The 22118-nt window shown below is 48.1% G+C and overlaps 2 protein-coding genes across 10 annotated transcripts in view; one reads left to right on the top strand and one right to left on the bottom strand.

Moving 5' to 3' along the window:
• The window catches only part of NEO1 (neogenin 1), a 212538-nt gene extending 209299 nt beyond the window's left edge, over positions 1-3239 (top strand). For all 8 annotated transcript variants that reach the window (XM_080395152.1, XM_080395151.1, XM_080395150.1 and 5 more), the window contains one exon: positions 1228-3239. In XM_080395152.1, the coding sequence (XP_080251278.1) occupies positions 1228-1311 (84 nt within the window). In that variant the 3' untranslated portion in view covers positions 1312-3239. The remainder of the gene's footprint in view (positions 1-1227) is intronic.
• Positions 3240-14295: 11056 nt separating this feature from the next.
• Positions 14296-22118, bottom strand: part of HCN4 (hyperpolarization activated cyclic nucleotide gated potassium channel 4) — a 119381-nt gene continuing 111558 nt past the window's right edge. Inside the window, exons 8-10 of one of the 2 annotated variants that reach the window (XR_013929771.1) lie at positions 19084-20825; positions 18677-18721; positions 14296-18468 (exon numbers count right to left, since the gene is read on the bottom strand). Coding sequence is in view for 1 of the 2 variants with exons in the window: in XM_080397341.1 (XP_080253467.1) it covers positions 19273-20825 (1553 nt within the window). In the remaining variant the exon portion in view is untranslated. Of the gene's footprint in view, positions 20826-22118 lie in introns of both variants that reach the window. The other variant, XM_080397341.1, reaches the window with a different exon arrangement.

Genomic DNA, 22118 nt, shown 5'->3' with positions numbered 1-22118 from the left:
CTGAGTACTTCCAGCTTGCTGCTATTTATCATTGTCAGTAGTTGGCAGATAATGTGTTAGACACAGGACAGAGATGAATTTTCTAGTACAGTCTAGGTTGCTTGGTAAACTGGAAAGTGCCTGCTGCATTCATTTCTATTTAAATTAAAGAAAAAAGTTTGTATCTGAAAGCAAAGGAAGTGAGATTGCAGTCAGGGTCGAGGGCTCCACTCTGGGAAGGACTTCAGGTGTATGGTATGCAGGCAGCTGAGCAGTAGCTTCAGTACTAGAAGGTCTAATAATGGACCTTAAATACATAGAGCAGAAACTATCAAGCAGGAGAGGAGTTGTGTTGCTTCTGATTCGGCATTAGCAGAGCTGGTACGGGAATACCATAGGCAGCCCAGCTTGCCTTCAGTGAAAGTGGCGCTGGAAGAGCAAAGAGGGTTTGGAGAAATGCTCCAGGAACTGCACAGTACTGGGAAAGACTTGGTCATCTTAGAAAATGTTTTAAGATTAACTAATCCGTGGTTATCTATCTACATAGATGCACAGATAACAGAGTGATAGCTGTTCACTGTAGCTGAAGCCAGACAGTTGAGCTAGACAAGGGAGTATGAATTTAGCAAGCATAATGATTATCAAAACCATTTTACTGAAGTGCTTGCTTTGACCTTTTTTCCAATTAAATTGGGAAGGTTTTTTAAAAATATCTTCCTTTTGTTCAAAGGAGGCTGTTATCTTGAAGCAGGAATTGATACAAGGAAAACAGATAAGATGATCACAGTCTTAAATTTCAGTGAAATCATGAATCACTATTGGGAAAAAAAAAAAAAAAACAACACCCGAAACAAAGACATTCAGCTTGCCAAGGAGTGTGGGCAGGACCAGGCAGTGTGGCTGGGGAGGTGGGGGCCTGCAGCAGCACTGCACCCAGGCTGGGGGGCTGCCCCAGGGCCGAGTGGGGATGTCAGTGGGTGACCCGACGTAAGTAACTTGGCGGCATTAGGTTAACAGTTGGACTCGGTGATCTTAAGGGTCTCTTCCAACCAAACTATTCTATGAAAAAGGTCTGCACTTAAAATAAGAGTCAAGTTATTAATTCCCGCAACTGTTGCTAAATCTGCTTCTGCTTATTTATGTGCCAGGGTCACAGTTACACTAGAATCACTGACAATTTCTTCTTATTCTGTCCGTCTATTAAAGGAAGCAAGTAATCTTGTCAATAATTCTTTACATCTGCCACAGAATTATGAACCGGATGAGCTGACCAAAGAGATGGCCCACCTGGAAGGACTTATGAAGGACCTTAATGCCATCACTACAGCATGACCACCTTCACCAGGACATGACTCCAGACAGCTTCACAAGTCTTGGGACTCAGCCTTGGAACACAAGGAATTGTACAGAGGGAGAAAAAAAATAAAGAAAAAACAAACAAAAAAAAACAGAAAGAGGGACAGCACATGAGAACATACACAGAAAGCAAACGAACCAACCAGTGCATCTGTGCTACAGCTGGTCAAAGAGAGATGACCTTTCTTGTCATTGTCCTGCAATGAAGTCATTGCCAAGTGGAATTCCATTTACGTGCTGAGACCATGCAGGATGGGACGCATCAGCCTGAAATCCAGCATCCAGATAAAAGGAAAAAAAGTGGACTTCACTGGTTTGGTTTTTATTTTTTTCTGATCAGGTTTTGTCTCAGTGGTGTGATTGCCCTGCCTTTTTCAGTGTTGGACATTCGCATTTATGTACAATTTTATTTGTGTTTTTATTTTATCTTTTTTTATAAAAAAGAAAAAAATATTGTTAAAAAAAAAAGAGAAACTGTTGTTTTTCCACAGCCTAGACTGACGTTTGACTGCTTGTTCTATTGTGTATGAAAAATCATTGCCAGCGTGGGTTGTTCTGTTTTGTTTTTTATTCTGCGTATAATTATGTCCCCTTCTGGCAGTTAATCCATGGCCTTTTGGGATGCTGCACTGCTATTTGTAAGCTTCTTTTTATTTTTTTATATTATAATTATTAAAAGCCTGACTTTCTCCTCTCATCACTGTGAGATTACCAGTCTGTTTGAATTGAATTGAAATGTAATTTGAAAGGCTTGTTTGTCGCTTTTTGTGCAGTTTCAATATTTTGAGTGGGGAAAAGTAGATGGGGAAGGGGAGGGGATCCAGTGGGAGGTTTCATTATTGTTGTTTTCCTGTCTTTCTACATTGACTTGAAAGACTGAAGAAAATGAAAGCATCTTCTGTAACATCCTTCCTTGTAACTTCAGCATACTGTGTCTCTGGTTACTGAATTGCAGTGAGAGTCTTATTTAGAAACATTAAAAAATTCCTCCTGTAAAGTAGGGTTCCTTATGTTTAGATGACACTACAGCTTCTTTTGGCAACAGTGCTCTATTTTGTTGTTAATTTGAAGATCACATCATGAAACTTTCAAGTGCAGATTGAGCGCTCATTCAGCATGAAGAGCTTAGCACAGACAGCAGTGCACAACACTTCTCTGCTGGTGGTGCTTAGGTTTGAGCTACCTGGACCTCCCAGAAGCAGAGAACTGTGAACCTCTTCTCATCAGCACATACCATATCTTACTTCTGAGAACACTACATGTCCACAGGATCCTTCAGCCGCAAGTCCAACCCCAGTGCAGTTTCTGTATCCCAGGCCATTTAAACAAGAATCCTTCTCTTAAGGATTCTTCAGAGATGTAAGCAAGGCAAAAATGTATTTTTTACACTTTTGAAACCATTTGAAAAGAAAACCAGTATTAGCGACTCGGGTGCTGATCACATATCTGACTAGAAAGGAAGGAAAGTTAAAAGGGAGCTCCCATAGAAGGGGAAGGAAAAGGGTTTTTTTTTCCCCTTGTATGATTGCCTGGTTCTGCCAAACGCCACAAGGAGGAATAGAAAGGCATAGAAAGAGGGACAGTATTTTAAGAAAAAAAAGGAAGGAAAAAAAAAACCAGTACCCAGCTGCCTAACAAACTTGTGTGCAATTCCATTTTTAAGATGAAAGGAAACTCAAACCTTACTGATGATTCAGATGGAGAATCTGTTCCTTCTGAGCAGTCAGGTTTGTGATCTCAGATGCTCAGTGATACCGATGGGGGACACGCAGGTACCAAGCATTTCAGGTGCGGGGCGCTGCTGCTGTAGCGCACAGTGCCTCTGCTAGGTGGCTGTACCTGTAGGAACATTAAGAGAAAATACTGTAACCTTCTTAAATTTAAATAAAAACCCAGAAACTTTGCTTCATGTATTTTCTTTTATCCATTTGACTAAAACTAGAGCTCAGCCCATTTTCATAGTCCCTGTCACTGAGAGAAAGGAGAGCTGATGAATCATCCTGGAGAGCAGCAGGGGTTTATGTTGTAGCTTTACTTCCTTTCTTTTCCTGGACTCTGTGTTGTCATTTCTAGGACATTTGCTGGGTTTATTTATTATTTGAGGGGGGGAGGGAATCAAATTAATTGGAGCACTGTGGGCCACCTAGATAATTGATGTTTGGACTTTTAATCAATACAATTCAGGGCAAAATAAGCTACAGAATATGTATTTAAATAATAAAGTACGCACCCTGTCCTGAAAGGAGGGAGTGCATGTTTTCCTTTGCCTATTTTTTACCTATACCCAAAGAAATACCATCATACATACACAGTATTCTTAACTGGTGGGTCTTTGTGAATATTACTTATGTAAACACCATGAATGTTAATATTGTCATTGAAATTGGGGAGGGGGAATATTTTTAATGATAAAACAACTGTTCAAAGTTGGTTTTTTAAGGTTAAACTAAAAGAAAAAACATTTATTCAATTCAGTGTACAATCTGTATTGCACTTTTTCACATTTTAATGCTACGTTTTCTTACATATCCTGTGATTTTAAATTTGGAACATTGTGTATCCTTGTAGTGTCATAGTCAAGCTGTTAAGTGACAGCTTCCCTCAGAGACATTTGGGGAAAAAACCAAACTTGTATATTGTTTTATGATTCTCATGTAGAATAATTTTGAGGACTGCTGTAGATGTCTACCTTTCTGTACAAATTTTTTTGCTTTTCTGTAGTATTTGCTGTATACTCTATGGCTTTTTTTAATACCTTCATGTTTATTATTTTGTATTGGACATCCAATACACTTTTTTTAATCCAATCAAATTCTGGTCTGCTTGGAGAGTTTGTTCTGTTTTTAATTAATCCTATACTTTTTGGGGCCCGCCCTCCCCCCAGTCACTATGGTGACCAGGCTTGGAATTTTACTTGCTCCTTTTTTGTTGTGGTTTGGGAGTCTGGCCCACCTCGCCCTTGCACAACCACTGAGCGTGCAGTATCTTTCTGGCTAACTCACCTCCATTTCAAAGCTCAGTAGCAAAAGTATCACCTTCTAACAAGCAAGCATCAGAAGGAAAGGTTTTTAATCACTGAAATACAGCCTTAGTAAACCAGTAAAATCACAAAAAAATAATGTTCTCATTCTTTGAATATAGCCCTTTCTGTGTATGGATTTTAAAGTGCAGTAATTGATACCCTTACTGTTACCCTCATGCGAACTCCAAACACTTTCAATACTAGAGATTCACACTGGTCATCAGCCTCTTCGTCACTTTCCCCAGTTACTTATGTCCCGTGTTCTTGGGTGCATTAGATCACTCCTTGTCCTGACCTCTACTAACAGGAGTACAAGATCTTGCATTGTCTTACAGCCCCTGCTCCACCCCCACCCCCTATTTTGCTGGTCAGATCCTCCTGTTGCAGCCACACCGAGGTCTGGGGTGGGAACTGGTGGGAACCCTGAGGGAGTGCCGTGACCCTGCGGCTGCTCAGGGACTTCCTAGCCATGCTAGAACTGGGCTGCACATGCATCTGCATACAGGAGAGAAGTAGGGAACCAGGGCGTTAACCATGAAGCTGAGAGTGTCACAAGGCACATGAGGCACATCCAAGACGCAGACAGGCAGAGTGGATACAGAAAAAACCCAAACCCTACCCTCTGCTTACTAACCTCTAGCGTGAAAAGGGAGCATTTCTTACTAGGCTAGCCCAGATAATTTGCTGCGCTACTTCCTTTGCACATCAAGACAGATGAGGAAGCGAGGGTGTAACGAGGTGTTCATCGGGTAGCCCATTTTAAGACAGGCAGAAGTAACCCCTGCCGAGAGCCGTGCACCCTGCGCGGGGGCAGTGCGGGACGGGGACACTAGAGGGCAGCGGTGACCCGCCGCAAGGCAAGCGGCACCGCAAACCCACCGCCACCAGCTTTGCATCCTCCTGGAAGCGAGTAAATTGTTTCTCTTCAGCCTCTGTTAAAGAGGCTAACATCAGTGATGCTTCCTTGCTAGTAGCAGCTCAGTAAATAACTCGAGCTGCAGACTCGCGGGTTTTCATGCCTAGCGTGGCTTGCCTTGAGAGCACTTCGGCTTCCGACACAGAAGCGAGAGGATGCCCCAAACGCAACACTACCAGGCTTTTTCCCATTAAGAACAGCTGCCTGTCTTAAGATGAATTGAGACTGGATTTAAACTAACTCACAGCAAATGACTGTTCATCTCAAACAAAAGCATTCCTGTAGGGGCTCAGCTGGATTTAACTAAACTACCCTTTGCCTAAAACATTCAAACATTACAGCTCTTCTGTGGGGCCAGGTCTCCCCTAATCCAGCATAGGCTTCAGCCAGGTTACGTCTCCCCTTACTACATGTGAGTTCACACCCCTGCAGCCTGTGACTCTTAAAAGCCAAATCTTGAACTGCAGTGTGACTCTCTAGAACCTTCCATAAGCAGACACAGCAAAATTCCTGCCTCCAAAAAAGCGTGCCAGCTCTCCAGTGTGATGGGACACCCTGGAAGTCAAGGGGACAATCAGCCTAGCAAGCAAACGTGCAGAGCTGACAGGGCAGAGGCAGCAGACAGCACCAGTGGGTTCGGAAAAGGAAAGCCAACCCTTGGCAGGCACAATGTGTAGAAGTGGCAAGAAGAACATGAGCGTAAGAGTGAAAGGGTGGCAAACACCCACAGATCCAGACTGTACACCTCCCTTTGGAAAAGCCTGAGTGTGGTAGAGTGCAGGGAGACAAACTAAAATGCCATGAGTGGGACAAAAGAAGGATTCAGCCTACTCTGAGTGCTACTGGGCCACCTGGCTGCGGGGGGAGAGTTCCCCACCAGCTGAGAGAGATTCTCTGATCAGGACTCCCTCCATGCACAGGTGCCTGACTCATTTCCACAGGTGGGGCTGCAGCACTTACACTAGGACAATAACCTATTCCCTGTCTTTTAGTAATTGAGAATCAACTTTTTCCAGTTCTTCCCAATTTCAGATCCTGTTTCCCAACCTTCTCCTACCACACACTGCCTTTCCTCCAGGCCTTCCTCTCTTTAGGGACAGTGGCCCGGACAGCTGGCTCCCATAGGGCTGCAATTTAGAGCAGACACCATTTTTCTTTGGTAATCTCTTAGGAGGAAATTCTGTTCCCCAACCCGGCTGTCTCAGGACATCCCACCTTCAGTCAGCTGCCAAGTGGCCACTGGCTAAGGGGATGCTGCAGCATGCTCTGCCCATAGGAGGTTGGTCACGATAGCAGTTTATCCATGACCCTTTTGTTCAGCACACAAGTGCACCAGTAACACTGCTGCCGGCCTGCAAACATCATGTAGTGCTGCTCTAGTACCTGCAAACCCTCACCACCTGAACCAGACACAGGACAGCCCTGCTTACAATATCCTGCAGCAACCCCATCACTGCGAAGGCTGGGAGAGTTAAATGAGACATGCTAGAGGTGCAGCAATAAACTCATCACACATTAACTTCATCCAAATCAGTATTACTCACGCTTAGCAGGCTCCAGGCAAGGGAAGACTGGACTGCCACAGGCTCTTCTACCTGGAGGCTTTGCTGTGTCCCTTGCGTTCTTTCATTTCAGGATGGCTGTCAGTGCCTCCACCCCCTATGATTTCATCATTCTGTGAAGAGAGGGTGAGGTCTTGAGGTCTTCTGTCCTGGGCTGCAAACCTGAGAGGAAAAGGAGAAGCAACCCCTTTGTAACCTCAGTCACTGTCCCTGGCTGGCAGGGCCCTTGCAGACAGAGCTGGGACATTCAGATGTGTGTGTTGGAAAGCTCTGATGTGAATTCAGGCCCCTCTTAGGACCCTTTCACAAGGAGCATGAGACTGCTGAGGGAGCTCAGCCTCCCAAGGGCACTGCTAATGCAGACATCCAGGTCCCTTCTTGTAGCAGGACAGGGGACCGGGGTGGGGGCACTGGACTCTGGGGACACAGCACAATCTGGGGGGGTTGCAGGACATGGAAGTTTGTCCTTTGGCTCAGCAGAGCCTGGCTGTGATCAGACATGTGCCCTAGCCAGGGAGAGCTTGGAGAGGGGTTTCCCCAGTGGAACAGGGGAACTGTGGATGGCTGCATCCCTGACAGCTCTGTCCCAGCCAGCATCATCCCCAGTCCCGGCATCCTTGTATGCAAGGAAAACACCAGACCCCATTTCTCCTCTGTGGGCACCATCACCATGGTAACAGCATCCACTTAATCTGGCCAAGCTCTGCGCTGCTGAGGATGGCGAGGCTGGGGAGGCTTCCCTCCTGCACAGGGGTTTCCCCAGCAGCTCTGCTGTTCTATGAGGCACAGCCCCAGTCCCACATTGCTCCTATCGATCTCGTCACTGTCATGAAGATTTGGAGCCTTGTGACCAAAACCCCCCATCACTGCAGAAGGGCACTGAGGTATGGGCAGTAAGCAGCTGCCAGGGAAACCTTCCCCAGGGGCTCTCTGCTTCCCCAGTGCCATCTGTAAACCCTCTGGCAGCACCCCTCAACCTCCAGGGCTGCTCCGGTGTTATCCTGTGTGGGGGTGTCACTGCTGTGCCCCAGGAAGAGCCACCCTACCAGGCCCAGGGAGCAGGATCCATCCAGCAGCTGGGCCATATCTTACCCTCCCCAGCCTGGGCCCTCTCCCTTTCATCTCCTTCTGCCTCTACCCAGCTGCTCTTGCTCCTCTGGAGCAAACCAAAAGTTCTGGTGTTTCCCTATCCTCTTCTGAGGAGGCAGATAGCCCTTACAACATCCCCATGCCTAGAGACCAGGCTAGAGGCACAGAAGCACCAGAAGCTGCTTCACAGGGGCTCCCTTGGCTGCATCCCCCCCAGACCCCTACAGCATTTGCTGTCCTCCCGTGCCCAGCTCTGGGCACTAGCACAGATAACCAGGGTGGTTCTTCCCAGCCCAGCCTGCCCAGGCTCCCCAAGCAGCTAATACCTGGCTTGCAGCATTTCACCCAGCCCCTAGCGCTGCCTTTTCAGCAAGCTCCAGCAGCCAAAGGCTGTGATGGGCTGTAATGTACAGGGTTACTGAGCTGAGGCCACCACATCCCCACGTGGGATCAGCCATGGCTGGAAGGGGAAAAAACATGCTGCTGCAGCTGGTACTGGTGGAGCAGGGCTGGGTGCATGGGGAAGGCAGCGAAGCTGAAAGGACAAGGCACCCCTAAACACAGAAGTGGGGGGTAATGCTGCCCAGTCCCAGCTCCAAACCTGGTAGCGCTGAGGGGACCCTAAAGACAGAGCACACAGCCCAGGTACCAACACGCTGCAGCATGTGGCACCTGCCAGACCCTTTTGTTCCAACCGCGCCAGGCCCACCTCTAAGCAAAGGGCAGTCACAGCCAGGGTCCCCAGTGCAGACTCAGAGCCAACCTTTCCCCAGCAGTTGCTCCCAGAAACCAGGAAATTAGGAGGACCACCAGCATCCCACAAAATATGAGCTCACAGACAGCAAACCACCCCAAAATCCCCACCACCCCTCTTACCTAGACCTGGAAAAGCTCACTGTGAGTGAGCCTGGGACCGTGTGGAACCTGCCTCTCCCCCCCCCCCCCCTCAGGTGTGTCTCATCTCCAACCCCAGGGCCAGGGCCCCCTCCCAGCTGTAGGGCATTAGTCTGAGTACCCAACTGAACTGCTGCTCCTCGCTGTGGGCTTGTTCTGGCCACCTGTTTGGGCTTTGTTTTGCAGGCCAAGCTGGCCGGTCTACAGCCTTTTCCAGCCAGGGCTGCTTTAGGTGCTGTGTGAGACATACTATGAGCCATTGAGATCTAGTCAAATCCAGCACGAAAACAACAGCATCATGACAAACTAGAGCTGGATGCTGAGTCCCCAGTGCCTGTGATTCATGGGCTCTTGGAGGATATTCCTGAGTCTCCAAGATTAGTGTCTGCCTGTTTTCATACTACTTGAACAAAACCCTGTGATTCTAGAGACCATTTTGCTGGAGGCAGGGAGGAAAAAATGTGTATGTTGTGCCCATGCACAAATGCCTCCAGGTCTTCCTGTTCATCCCCGGGGTATCTGCAGCTCCTACAGGGGCCCTTGGGGCCACATTCAAGCCTTCATGGTAGAGCTGATTAAAAGCTACATGTTAAGCATCTTTCTAAAGCCAAGTATGTATGTCTTCAGTCACCACAGCCTTTTCAGGAGCATAAGACTTACAGTGACATGAAGTAAAAAAGACATGATCTTTGCCACAAACCATGAGCTGCAAGAGGGGCCTGAGGCACCAGTGAAAGGTTAATAATCTATCAGGGACAGTGTTCCTGCCTGGCAGTGCAGCCGTGCTGGTCAGCAATGTCCTTCCTCCAACACAGTACACCCTCCCTCCCCAGGCTGGCCGGGAGTCCTGTGCTCCTGGCTACACATTCAGGCTGATCCCAGGGAGGGAAGTAGAAATGCTTATAAAGGAGCAGCACTGAAGCCCTGTCCTTCATCTTTCCTCCATTGCTAAAAGCAAGAAGTCACTCCCAAGTCTGCTAGGCCCTTCTGACTCTGGTGGGTTTGCTCCAGCAACAGCAGGATGTGCTGTACCCCCCACCCCATGCTGGGTAGTAGGGGTGAGCTCCTCTGTCCTAGACAGCTGTTTCCAGGATGGTGAGGCAGCTGGGCCAACTGGAGCATCAGCAACAGCAAAGAGCAGCTCCCATCTCCAGCTCCCCCACTCTCTGGTGAGCCACCCCAGGGGCTGTAGTGGCCCACACAGCTCAGCAGAGGAGCATGTCAGCACTCAGCCTCTGCAGAGAGGAGTTGACAGTGATGGGCATGCACAAGGCCAAGAGCTGACAGCATCCTTCGGCCACAGCAGGCAGCCAGTGTGGGTAGACGGGACACCTGAAAGCCAGCACCTGGTCTGGGGAGGGCAGCTGGCCATGCCCTCCCATGGACCACCCCCACTAGCCCTGCATGCTGTCACAGACAGAGCTGGAGGGGGAAAGCACAAGTGGACCCCAGAGAGGCTGCTGTGAGCTGTGTGTGGGTGAGCCCCAGCCATTCCCATCACATCTGAAGAAAGGGGGTGTATAAAAACATAAAATAAAAGGGAAGAGGGGAAAAATGACCCTGAAGAGCTCTCTAATTTGCAGCACAGTCAGGAATGTCAGCTTCCCAGAGAGGTGAAGGCATTTAGACATGTGGCACTGGGAGATGCTGTTAACACCTTCCTGCCTAGCACTGCAGGACAGCTTCAGGGAGCTCCCATTCCCTGCCCAGCTGACAGGGCAGGGCACACACAGCATGGCTGCCTTGGTGGGGGCATTTCTGGAGGAGGTGGCTGCCCCCTTCCCCCGGGCAAGAGAGCTGGGTTCTGCAGCATCCGTGCCAACAAAAGGTCACTCAGAGGAAGTCCTACAAAGGGCCTGGCATTTGCTGGGCTAAAGCTCCGATTTTAACCTACCAAGCTCAATTTTAACCTACCAAGCTCTTGTTTCTCCTCCGTTAAAACAAATGAGCATCTACATCTTCTGAAAGGCTTCAGTCAATGTCTTTTCTAATCAGGTGTCTGCTAAAAGGTGGACTTGAGCAGAACAGTCACTGCTTGTGATTAGGGTCAGCTGGTAGCTGGAGGCTGAAAAGCAGCTGTTTTGCAATGCCTGCTTAAAAGAAAATCAATCTACTTTCCTGCAACTGTAAGTGGCAGAAGCAAGTTAGGATTTTCTTCCCTTAATTTACCAATAGTAGATGGTACCATATTCACCTCCATTAAAAAATCAGAACCTGAAGTCAAAGTGGGGCTTCGGAACAGGCTCAGGTTGCTGTAATTAGTGAGACAAAATGTCTGAGGCCTCTGCAAATGATGTGACAAAACCGATGTGCATATACTCACGTGTTAAATTTCACCCCGTTTTTATCAACAGGGAGAAAGCAGGCAGTGAGGGGATTTGTTTGAAGACACCTTGCCAATCCGGACAGCAGTCCCCTCAGATTGCTGGGAGCAGAGACAGGCAGGGACAGGGACAGTGCCTGACAGACCAGGGCCAGGGACATTGGAAAGATTCCAGCACTGTGCTGGCTCTGATCACAGCACAGCCCTGGGCAGGCCAGACCCTCAGCTCCCCCACAGATTCACTGAGGTGTTGCTAACAGGGTCATCAGGGAGGGTGGCACCGACAGCACACAGCTCATGTACAAGGTTGTGCATGTCCGGTGAGGTCTCCCAGCCCAACTCCTTAAAGAGGGAAAACATCTGGGACCTCAGACTTCAGCACTGATGGTCTGCATTGAAAAATTAGGTGGTTCTCAGCTGTGACTTGGAGCCAGACTTTGGCGTGTCCCAGCTTCTCCACTTTGTTCTAGAAAAGCAGTGTTCAGCCAAGCCTATGCCTCTGCAAGGAGCGGGGGAGTATAGCTCACAATGTGCCTAAGCGGCTCCATTTAATTTCTGCAGATGTCTCAGCAGAGGCTTGAGCTTAGAAACCAAACTGGCTGCCAGTCTCACCCTGGCTGGGGGGCCACATGCACACACAAAACCTGCCATCAGAAACTGGGCATTTCTCTCTGTGGGGAAAGGGAGAAATGTGACCAAGGAACTGCACAGCTGATGAAAGAGCTGCAAAACCACATCCGACTACTGAGGGCAAACCCAAACAGCATCTTTCCCTGCCCTGCTTCTCTTCCCCACTGAGGGGGATTATTTAGCCCAGCTTTAGTTCAGTAGTGGAAATGACCACCCACTTCCCTGCTCACAGACCATCCCCGTCAGTCACCTCAGCCAGGGATGGGGAGGCAGGATACTGGCTGCAAGGGAGTAATGGTGGATGGGGAGGGAGTCTGTGGTGTTAAAAAGTGCCACCAGCAAAAATGGACTGCTTGTTTGTGCTAGTACATCCCAGATCCTGAGCTTTTATCCCTGCAGCCATCACCCTAGTCCAGCTCTTCTGCAGCACTGCCCCACCAGCCTGGCAGAGGGTGTCAGTACTGGAGCAGAGCACCAGCACAGGGTTCTCAGAGTCCTGGCATGAGCTGGCCTCTTTCCTCCCTTCTCCTGGGACTCACATGGTACTGATGCCCCAGCTGAACCTCTCAGGGGCTTGGAGAGGTGGCTGCCACTCACCAATGCTGGGCAGGGAGAACTACCTTCAAGGAGAAGGATCCTGCCTCATCAGGTGCTGGGCCCAGGCTGGTGCCACCAGCTGCCGTCTCTGGTTCTGTAGCGGTGAAGCTGTAACACTGCCCTTGCCTATGGGAAGCAGAAACTCCTGGTCAACCTTTCAGCCCAAGCATGCTCCCCAGCACCTCACTGTCAGGGCTGATGAGAAGCCAACTCTGGCCCCTCTCCTTTCCCTCCCTGGGCTCCAGCTCTCTCAGCTGCAGGACTTTGCTCCCACCCTGGTGCCTCCCCCGGGGTCTGTACTGCTGTCCCCGCGAGGCACATGGCCTGCTGGCAGACATGGGCTGGGCTGGAAGGATTTCTGTGCACCCCATCATCAGAACATATGAAAAATACGAACATATGAACAATATGAACTTATTATCTGTGCCCTCACCTTCCTCCCCCCTCACCATGTCTCCAGTCCCACAGGGAGGTTTTGGGGCCCCTTCAGTCACTCATGTTCTCTGCAGTGACATGTGATGTAATGGGCAGTCTGGCCAGAGGTGGTTGTAGAGCAGCTCACGTAGGTGACCTGCTGCGGGTTTGGCAGCAGGGTACCCACAAGGTGTTGAAAAAGCCTTCTGCTGTCCTACAGGGCTGTAAGCAGTGAGATGTCACCTCTTTGCCTGAACACCATTTACTCCTGCTTCTGCCTGCAGGTGGAGGAGCAGCAGTGGGTGACCCTGCACAGGCCATGCCAGACCTAGAGTAACTCTCATTTGCTTTTTACATGCTGTGGTTTGCACACAAATGGTGGCATTGCCTTGTGCAGATCTTACCTTCCACATCCCATAGTGATCCTCTTCCACAAGATAACAGGGATGCAGAGTCTGGCTCACACAGCAGCTCATGTCCCACTGCCACACTAGTGCCTTTAGCTGGCAGGTACAACCTTGGCCCATGGAGCTGGGTGGAGTGAATTAGTGAAAGCTGCCATTAACTTATTTTAAATGAAATATACACTATGATGTATTCATATCTTTTACGTGGTGATTCCTAACTTACTGTCTCCCTTAAGCAAGGAGAAGAAAGGTGCAAATCCCTTTTGGACATTCAGTGGAGTACTTTGTAGAGTAGCTGTTGCCTCCTCTGAGCTCACCTGTGCTGTGAGCCTGTGCCCAGCGCCATGAGACCCCTGAATTTGCAGAGAAGATACAAAAAGGAATGAACCAGGGCATGTACAACCCCATCCCCTGTGCCAGGCTTCCTGGAGACACACCAGAAATGTTGCAGGGTCTCTCTTACACTGGTTGTGACTGGGGTACAATGCTGAGTGAAGAGGTCTGCTGAGGGCCCTGCCAGGCAGACAGCCTGTCCACACAGCGCTCCAACATTTTGTGCTCAATTAACCTCATCACCTTGCTGGTCCAAACAACTAAGTGAGTTTGCAAAGAGGAAGAAAAACCTCATTTCCATGGCCTGAGCCTCAGCCTGCTTTTCACTGTAGCTCTGGCATCGCTTTCCTTCCTGTGTAAGGCTGGCTGGTGCAGGGGATCAGACAATCCCAGTGTCTGCAGGAAAGCATTGCCAGGAATAGGTCTGTTCTGTTAACTCCCAACACCCCAAAATCTCTCACAGGGTGCAAGGGGTGTAAGCTTGGGAGCCTCTGCCTCTATACCATAACCAGAAACTGTTTGCTCTTCTCCAGGAGGGAGGGAAGTGGGGTGGGCAGCCAGTCTGGGAGAGTTTCCCCAAGACAAGGCTGAAAGTCCCATGAACAGCACTGGCCAAACTGTGAGTGGGGAAAGGGAGAAATCACAGGAGCTGGTGATCCCTGTCTTTTTCCCACTCAGAGCTTCCACACCAACAAGCTGGGTCTTCACAAGGCACTGCAGGAGTGATAGGAGGTAGAGAAACTACCTGTTTCCTGTTAAACATACCACCTGTTGATAGGAGAGTGACTTGGCTCCGGTATCCGAGCAGTTTGTTCCTGACAGCCGGTGTGCAAGTATCATGAAATCCCACTGTGGTCTTACGTCTTTTCAATAAGATAAGGAGGCATCAGCACATGCGTTAAACCAGTCAAGCCCTTCCAAGTGTGCTTTCCTACAGCTGAAGGGGCTTCTGGTTTCTCCAGAGAGTGGAGCCATGGGTTTTCTTTGGTCAGGGAAAAGCATGTCTGTGCCATCCTGATCCACAGTGGCCTAGAGCAGAGACATGGCTACCAGCCGTGTTGAAATGCTCTGGGTGAGGTAAGGATCAGACTCCATTACCTAAGCTGCATCCCTGACTCCTCTGGTATCATGCTTGTCATGAGGGCCTTGTGGTTATTGTGTTACTGTGACCTCTGCCCTCAGGAAAAGCATGAGATCCTCCTGATGGAGTCCTGCCCATCCTTCTGCAACTTATGGCAGTGGGGCTGCGTCTTGAATCCCTGCTAGCTGTTCATGGAGAACAAAAAGCAGGTTTCACAAGGGGGTTCTAGGAGCTCAAAGCTTGGATTTTGTTCTATTCCAGCATAAAAACCTTGAAAGTTCAAAAATCTTCTGTGAAATGTGATTTTAGAAGCAATTTTTGATTGGGCAGGACTGAGTCACAATCCCAGTTTCATCTGTAAAAGTAATGGCATGTAAAATAAAAACATTCATTCTGAAAGGCAAAACATTTTACTGCCTGAACTTCCCTCACTGACACTCCAGGACAACTGACCCACCATGGCAGAGCCATCTGGTTTCAAGGGAATGGCATTTTCCAATTAAAAAATTTGGTTTACTCTTTCCTCACCAGCTCTGCTCATTTACAACCACACCAGGTCAGAGAATTGATGGAGGGAGCCTAAACCATCAGAAGCAGGAGGCAAGAGAAAAGAAATGTCCTGCTTGGACCGAGCCTGTGGTGTGCTGTGTCAGGGGAAATGTGTCAGTGCGTGTCAGTGCATCCTTCTCTGCAAAATACTGATTTCACTCATGGCCCTGGGGCTCCTTTTTTTCCACCTTCAGCATTGGGAGACCTGGTAGAGAAGGTTCTGGACCTTGCTCTTATCTCAGCAGAAATGACACACTTATGTCATGTTAGCAAATTCAAGTCTTTCAGAGGCTGGGATAAATGTCAAAGGGCTAAATGCAACCATGGCATGAGAAGGTACAAAGAAAATGAGATTTCAGAGAAGGAAAAATGAATGTGAGACCATCAGCAAAGCAGAGGTGAGGCACTCTCAACACCAGCTGGATGGAGGAGAGGGCACAGGGAGGATGGAATCCAGCTACGTCTTGTTGCCACAAACTGTAGGACACGCTCCAGCAGCTGGGCTGCTTTCCCCTACATTTTCTTGGCTACAAAGAAAGGGCACAAGGCCATACAGCTCCTATGTGAGCTACTGACCTGAAACATCAATTTTGTGCATATTTCCTAGAGTGGGTTTGGACAAAGACTCAAAGAGGGTATCACAGGAATGAAACGAAAGCTAAGAGTTGAAGCTAGTTTTACCTTCCTAAAATACATCAGGTCCTGGCCTTGGCATCATCCATCTTAGTCTGAGACCTTGAAGTAGCTGCTTCCTTTCTCCTGTGTTTTCCTGCTTTCTGCGATAGTCCCTGTCCCAAGTTGTTAATGACTGTTTCCCGTGGTAGGGCTCCTTAGGCTCTTCTCCGAGGATCACAAAGTCAGCCAGTTTCCATGTCTGCCATTAACGTGAAGGACTTTCATACACGCCTTTGCAAAACTACCAGATTTCTCCTTTGTATTGCTAAATACTCAAGTGTAGAAAAGTTTTAAACTTTTACTGTCAATGGCTTAATACAGACTTTCTACATGTGTGAGGCGGAGGTCTGGCAGCAGGTAAACATACTACTAAAGCTCCAAAGACATCAGGAGAACACGGACAGGAAGTGAGACAAACCCCTGCATCTTCCCTGCTCAACAGGAGAGAGAAGACTGAAATGCCACCCAAGTTTTTTTTTTCTTTAAACCTCATGTCATGTTGCCTGAAGTTAACACTTAAAGCAGACAGCAAGTCAGAGGGATGGTTTTTTCACATTTTTATTTACTAAGGTTTTTATTGTGTGTTTTATATTGCAAACCCCACCCCTAGAACTCTTCCCTCCCTTCCCCCCAAAATAAACCAAAAAATAACAGTAATAATAAATATAGTTCCACCTACTGAGACAAGCCTAGTGTTGACTGGGGTCCAGTCAGAATAACTCAATATTGGCTACTGCACTGCTAAGAACTGGAAAATCAAACAATATCCCCATGAAAAACAAAGCAAAGAACCCAACTGAAGAAGGATGTTCACCAGACTGGTGGATGGAATGCACATCTACCAGAGACAGCCCTCAGGGTGTTTCTGTGCACCTCCGCTTGTCTGAGTGTCCACAGGGGTTGTTGAGATTCAAGTACCAATGCAGCAGTCACAGGACAGCCATGAGAGCTTGGCATTGCTGGGCTGAAGACCTTTCCCACCTGCTTATATTAGATACCCTAGACCCAAACAGCTCCCAGGCTCCTGAGATGCTCATTCTAGGGGCCCTCTAGCATACAGGGAAAAAAGATTGCTTAAACAAATATAAAACTTAAAAGGATATTGTGAGTCTTCCTTCTAGGAACTGCCTCCTACCTACCTATGACAATATGAGAGGGTCTGTGAGTCTGCTTCAATTCCATCAACTGATTCTGTTTCAAGATGAACCTGTACATATTTGGAAAATCAGGATCTATATATTATAATTATCACCTGCCAATCAGTCCTACAGGAGGGTCAAAACTGACATGTATTTTAAAACTAGGATAGATAGATATGTAAATATATGTGTGTGTGTGTGTGTGCATGCTCACACATGTGCATAAATAGACTACATATGTGTATAACTATACTATATATATAAAAGCATGTGTGTATATATATATATAAAATCTACACACACACACACACACACACACATGCACCCCTCCCACCACACACACTCACACATATATAGTTGTATGTAGCTAGTAGAAAAAACAGAGTTCCCCTGACCCTTTAAGGAAGACCAAAGCCGATTACATCTGAATTCTGAGCCACCAAAGCACATTGAAGCAGGAGTGCCCAGGAATGCTTGCAGCAACATTCAAGATACAGGCACATGTCAAGAGTTTTGCAAACAATCCGATATAAAAAACAACTGTCAGCCAGTGTTTTGGGAGAGAGTTGGAAGGAGGTAAAAGAGGGAGTTACATGGACCTGTATCATTACTGTGATAATAGTAAGTTTTTTGGCACTGCTGCATGAAGTCCTGCTTTCCCTCTGAGGGCTGGAGGGACCCCATGATAGCTGGAAACAGAGGGAGGCTGGACATGTGTTTCTAACAAGTGTTAGAAAAGTTGAGCACCTGACTCTTTACAGTGAGGTGGCCGGAGACACCTCTTGGCCCAAGAAAAAAAATGAGAGGAAGAAAGGATCAAAGTAAAAGGAGACATTTGCTCTAGAGGTAAAGGCTGTAGCTTCTCAGTGCGGTGTACACCCAATGGCCCCTTACTATCTTCATCCCACTTTGCCTTAAATCAGGGGAGCCCAAAAAATCCAGCTCAAGGTGCCTGCCAGGCCCCAGATGTGTCCAGTGATGCTGCAACTGCAGGGCAAGACCAAAGCCAATCAGGTGCAGGCTGTTATTGCTGGTGAAATCAAGCAAATTATTTCAATTCCCCCATCAGAGGAGAAGCATGGACCATGGCTGGCCAAATTTCTGGTCTAATCTTGTTTAATGGTATAAATATAGTTGCAAATCTGGAGGATTCTTGGCTGGGCACCAGTATTACCCTTGGTGCCCCAAAGCTCAAACTCCCCTGGGCTAAGGAGGAAGAGGGCTGGGATGATTGCACCCCACTTTTCAATCTTTTTCTACACAATTCTCTTCAAAGCAGTCAGCCCATGGACACTGAGACATTAAAATGGGAAAGGGAAGGTTAAACTCCTGTGTCTTTCTCCATCCCTCCCCTTGCTTTGCACTCCTCAACCTGGAAGGCAGCACACAGGCTTTCCAGTCCATGGAGAGGTTGAAGCTTAGGCTCTTCTGTTGGCTGGGGTGAACTGCCTGGTGTGCCGGCAGAGAGACAGGACTTCTCCCACAACCCACATCCACGACGCCTACAAAAATAGAGAGGATATTCACTCCCTCCTTGTGACTTACAAGGGATTGCTTCTTGTTCCCACTAGAGCATCAGTGGAATAAGAGACAAGCATCTGAAGTCAGGCCCGCCCATCTCCTGGCCACCTTCATCTTCTTCAGATGGATTTCAAACAAAAACTTGGCCCTTCTGAAACCCCTACAGGGGACTGCATTAATGAAACTCACCCCTCCTCTTGCTTCCTCTGCAAACTGCTGATCACAGGAGAAAACCTAGGAGTAAGTAAAACTTTCTGACGCACACAGTGAGCTATCCAAATCCCCCCGTAACTAGGTACTGTGGGCCAGATTCACAGCTGGTGCAAAGCTGAGACCAGCTGCAGCTGTTCTAAAAACACCATCTACATGCCTGACCTGATGTTCCATTTTACAGCCCACGTCAACCTCAGATCTTTGTCTCAACAGGAAAACCTTTTTTGGTGGCTTCTATGGCTGATCATTCATATGTTCCAGCTCAGGCACACGCCTTGTCTGTGTGTTACCTCGTTGGATTAAATTTGCTGATATCCTTTTTTTCCATGTATTAAAATATTCTATAAAATCAAGTGACCAAAAATCTATAGCTCTAAGAATACCTGGTTATCTTCTTTTTTTGTTGTTTTTCGTGTTGTTTTTTGTTTGTTTCTAATCACAATTAAACCTAAACAAAAGAAATGAAGGAAAAAGGTCGGGCAGGGGGGCGGAAGAAAAGGAAAAAATGATTCATGAAAGTCTAATAAGCAACTGAATTGCACGGCTGACACAACAGCTCTCAGATGGAGTCCTCACAAATTGGAGGGCAGTTTGGATCTGACAGGTTCCAGATCCCCTGTGAGCACTATGGATTCTTTCCGCCCACCAGCAGTCAGAGAAGCAGCGCTGGCCCCAAACACCAGTGGATGTGGTAAAGAACCTGAGGACATCTGACGTGGTAAAGTCACACGCCCAGGAACTGAGCTACAAGGCTTCCCAAGAAGTCCAGTCCCTCCACCAGGAAAAGGAGAGAAGCTGGAAACAGATTCTCTAGAGGAATGAGAACTTTGACTCAGCGTCTGAGCCAGCTCTTGGGGCAAAGATGGCTGGGAAGCAGAAATCAACTTGATGTCCTGGTTCAGACGTCCCGGTGGTACAGGTGGCGTGCTCTTGGACTGTAGGATCTGCAGAGGTGGGCTGGCGGTTTGAGGCAGGAGCAGAGATCCATGAGAGCCTGAAGCCCCAGAAGGGCCACACTGAAAAGTTCTTGTTGCCACTGGGCTCTGACTGGGAGGACTAAGGCCAGAAGGGGTATAACAGGGAGAGGCAACGCCAGACTGTTGTAGTGGAGACATGGAAGCAAAACGTGGCCGTTCTTGGTGGAGCTGGGCTATCGTTCCAGTTAAAGATCCTAATGCACTTGGATGTGTTTGGCACAGGCCTGAGGATGGCCCGCCAGAGGCCTGTGCCAGCTGGCTTAGGCTGGAGGATGGAGAGCTGGAAGAAGGAGGGGGTTGGAAGTGATTCATTCCTGCCAAAGTCCCACTGCCCGAGAGCTGCTGTAACTGTCCCCCCTGCAGTGGTCTTGTGGTGGGCTGGAACTGGTTGAGAAGACTCGGGGTTGAGTTTGATGAAAGCTGAGTGAGCGATGTTGATGGGGAGCTAGTTGTAGCTTGCTGGAAGTGCCCAAACCCACTGCTGGAAAGGGCTGGCTGCTGCTGCTGGTGCTGCATGGGCTGAGCTGTACCTAAGGGTGATCCAGAAGGTGCATGTTGGAACTGGCTCAGTCCCACTGAGGATGCACCACTCAAACCTGGCTGGCTTGAGCCACCTGGAGGGGATCCCACCTGGAACTGGCCTAAGCCAGCGGCAGCTGAGAATCCTGCGAGCTGCTGGATGTGGAAGGAAGAGGATGAAGGGGTTTCTGCTCCTGGTGTATGCAGCTGGGATGGAGTACTGGAGGGAGAGCCAAGAGCAGAAGGGCCAGTTGACGGGATTAGAGACTGAAGCCTTTTCAGTTGTCTTGGAGTCTGGTTGGACTGCTGTCCCAAGGAACCCAAGACAGACACTGGAGGACGGAAGATGGCTGTTGGGAGGCGTGGGTGGTGGGTCAGAGCTATAGCGACAGAAGTGGTGGCTGCTGCAGCTTGCAGGGGTGCCTGGATCAGTGGTGTCCAGATGACAGGGGTGGGTGTGGATGCGGCAGCAGCAGCAGCGGCAGCGGCAGCCTGGACATTGTGAGCACAGTGCGCCATCTCTCTGTCATGCTGCACAATCTGCTGGATGATCTCATTCTCTTGGTAGTTGAAAACACCCGAATTGAGGTCATGCTGGACTTTATGCAGCAGAATGGAATTTTTCTTGCCTGTAGAGAAATTGAAGAGAGAAAGAGTCATTCTGATATATCAAAGCATGGGAGGCTTCCTCAAAGCTTCCTGCCAGTCTTTTCTCAAATTGTTGGCACTGCCTGCCCTCCACTGTCATTATGGGATCTGTGTAAAGTCTCTGTGCTCCAGCAACAAGATGACAAACATCATCTTCTGCTTTTGTTGTATGATCAACAAAACTAAAGATCTCATAAAAGCGTGTCTGTCAGGACACACATATCCTTAGTTAGACAGTAAAGCCACTTTCGACAAGCGTAGCAGCAGACTGGTAGCAAAGCTTATGAATCTGGAAGATTCCCAGTTTGAACCTCATAATATGAACTTCCATTAGAAAAAGAGAATAAATCCAAAGGCTGCAATTTTTTTGTGTGTTTGCATAGGAAAACCTCAAAAATGTAAGTCCAGTGAAGTCTCCTGAGTCTTCAGCTACTTTCCTTCAGCTACACCTCTTCCTTATGTCTCATGCAACCTGTTCACTCTGGAGTCCAATACATGTTTTTAGTTAAGGGAAATTTCTCTATGAATAAAGGACAGAAGGACTTTACATGTGGGAAAAGCTCATCTGGCCCAAGTAAGAGACTTCAGACATGCTGCAGCTACCGTCTTATTTGGCCATGCCCTTCTAGCCCCAACTTCAAGGAAACTGCAGGCTAGCAAACATCATTCCAGCTGGACTTCCTAGCCTGCAGCAAAATATTAGCTCAGCATTTTGCCTTTTCAACTGGCTGGAAAAAGTGGCATAATGAGTTTGTCTGGTCTGAGAGCGCACCTGGCACTGAAGGGATGCACTCTCCTGGACTGAAGGACAGAGCCATTCAACACAGGGGTATGCGATGATGCCAGGGATGCCCTTCCACCAGAGCACAAGTGCCTTCTCAAACGAGAGGATTACTGATGTGGACAGGCTCTCTGCATAACAGCTTTTACATCTCTGTTCTCGTAACAGCATGCAAACTGGTAACTGTGCCAGCACTGATTTATAAGGAGGTGGTATATGCTGATCTCAATGATTTTCTTACAGAATTAGTACAGTTAGATCCCTGTTCTTGTCTTTTCAAGGGTCCTCTACGCTGACAACACATGCCAGTTTGAATTGATGACCTATCAATGCAAAGGAAGCACCTGCCTATGGGCTTCCTTTTCACTTTTGTTTACTGAAGCTATTTGGATTTGAAGAGTTCCGTCTAGGAAGTTCTGTGTGTGTGTGACTATGTGCGTGCATGTGCATACCTGGCCCTCTGGTTGTGTGCCTGTGCACAGCTCATTTTTTA

This window comes from Falco punctatus (assembly GCF_963210335.1).
Source record: "Falco punctatus genome assembly, chromosome: 7".
In the NCBI taxonomy this organism is placed as follows: Eukaryota; Metazoa; Chordata; class Aves; order Falconiformes; family Falconidae; genus Falco; species Falco punctatus.
Note: the sequence above shows the minus strand (reverse complement) of the source record. Positions and strands in the feature narration are given on the sequence as shown.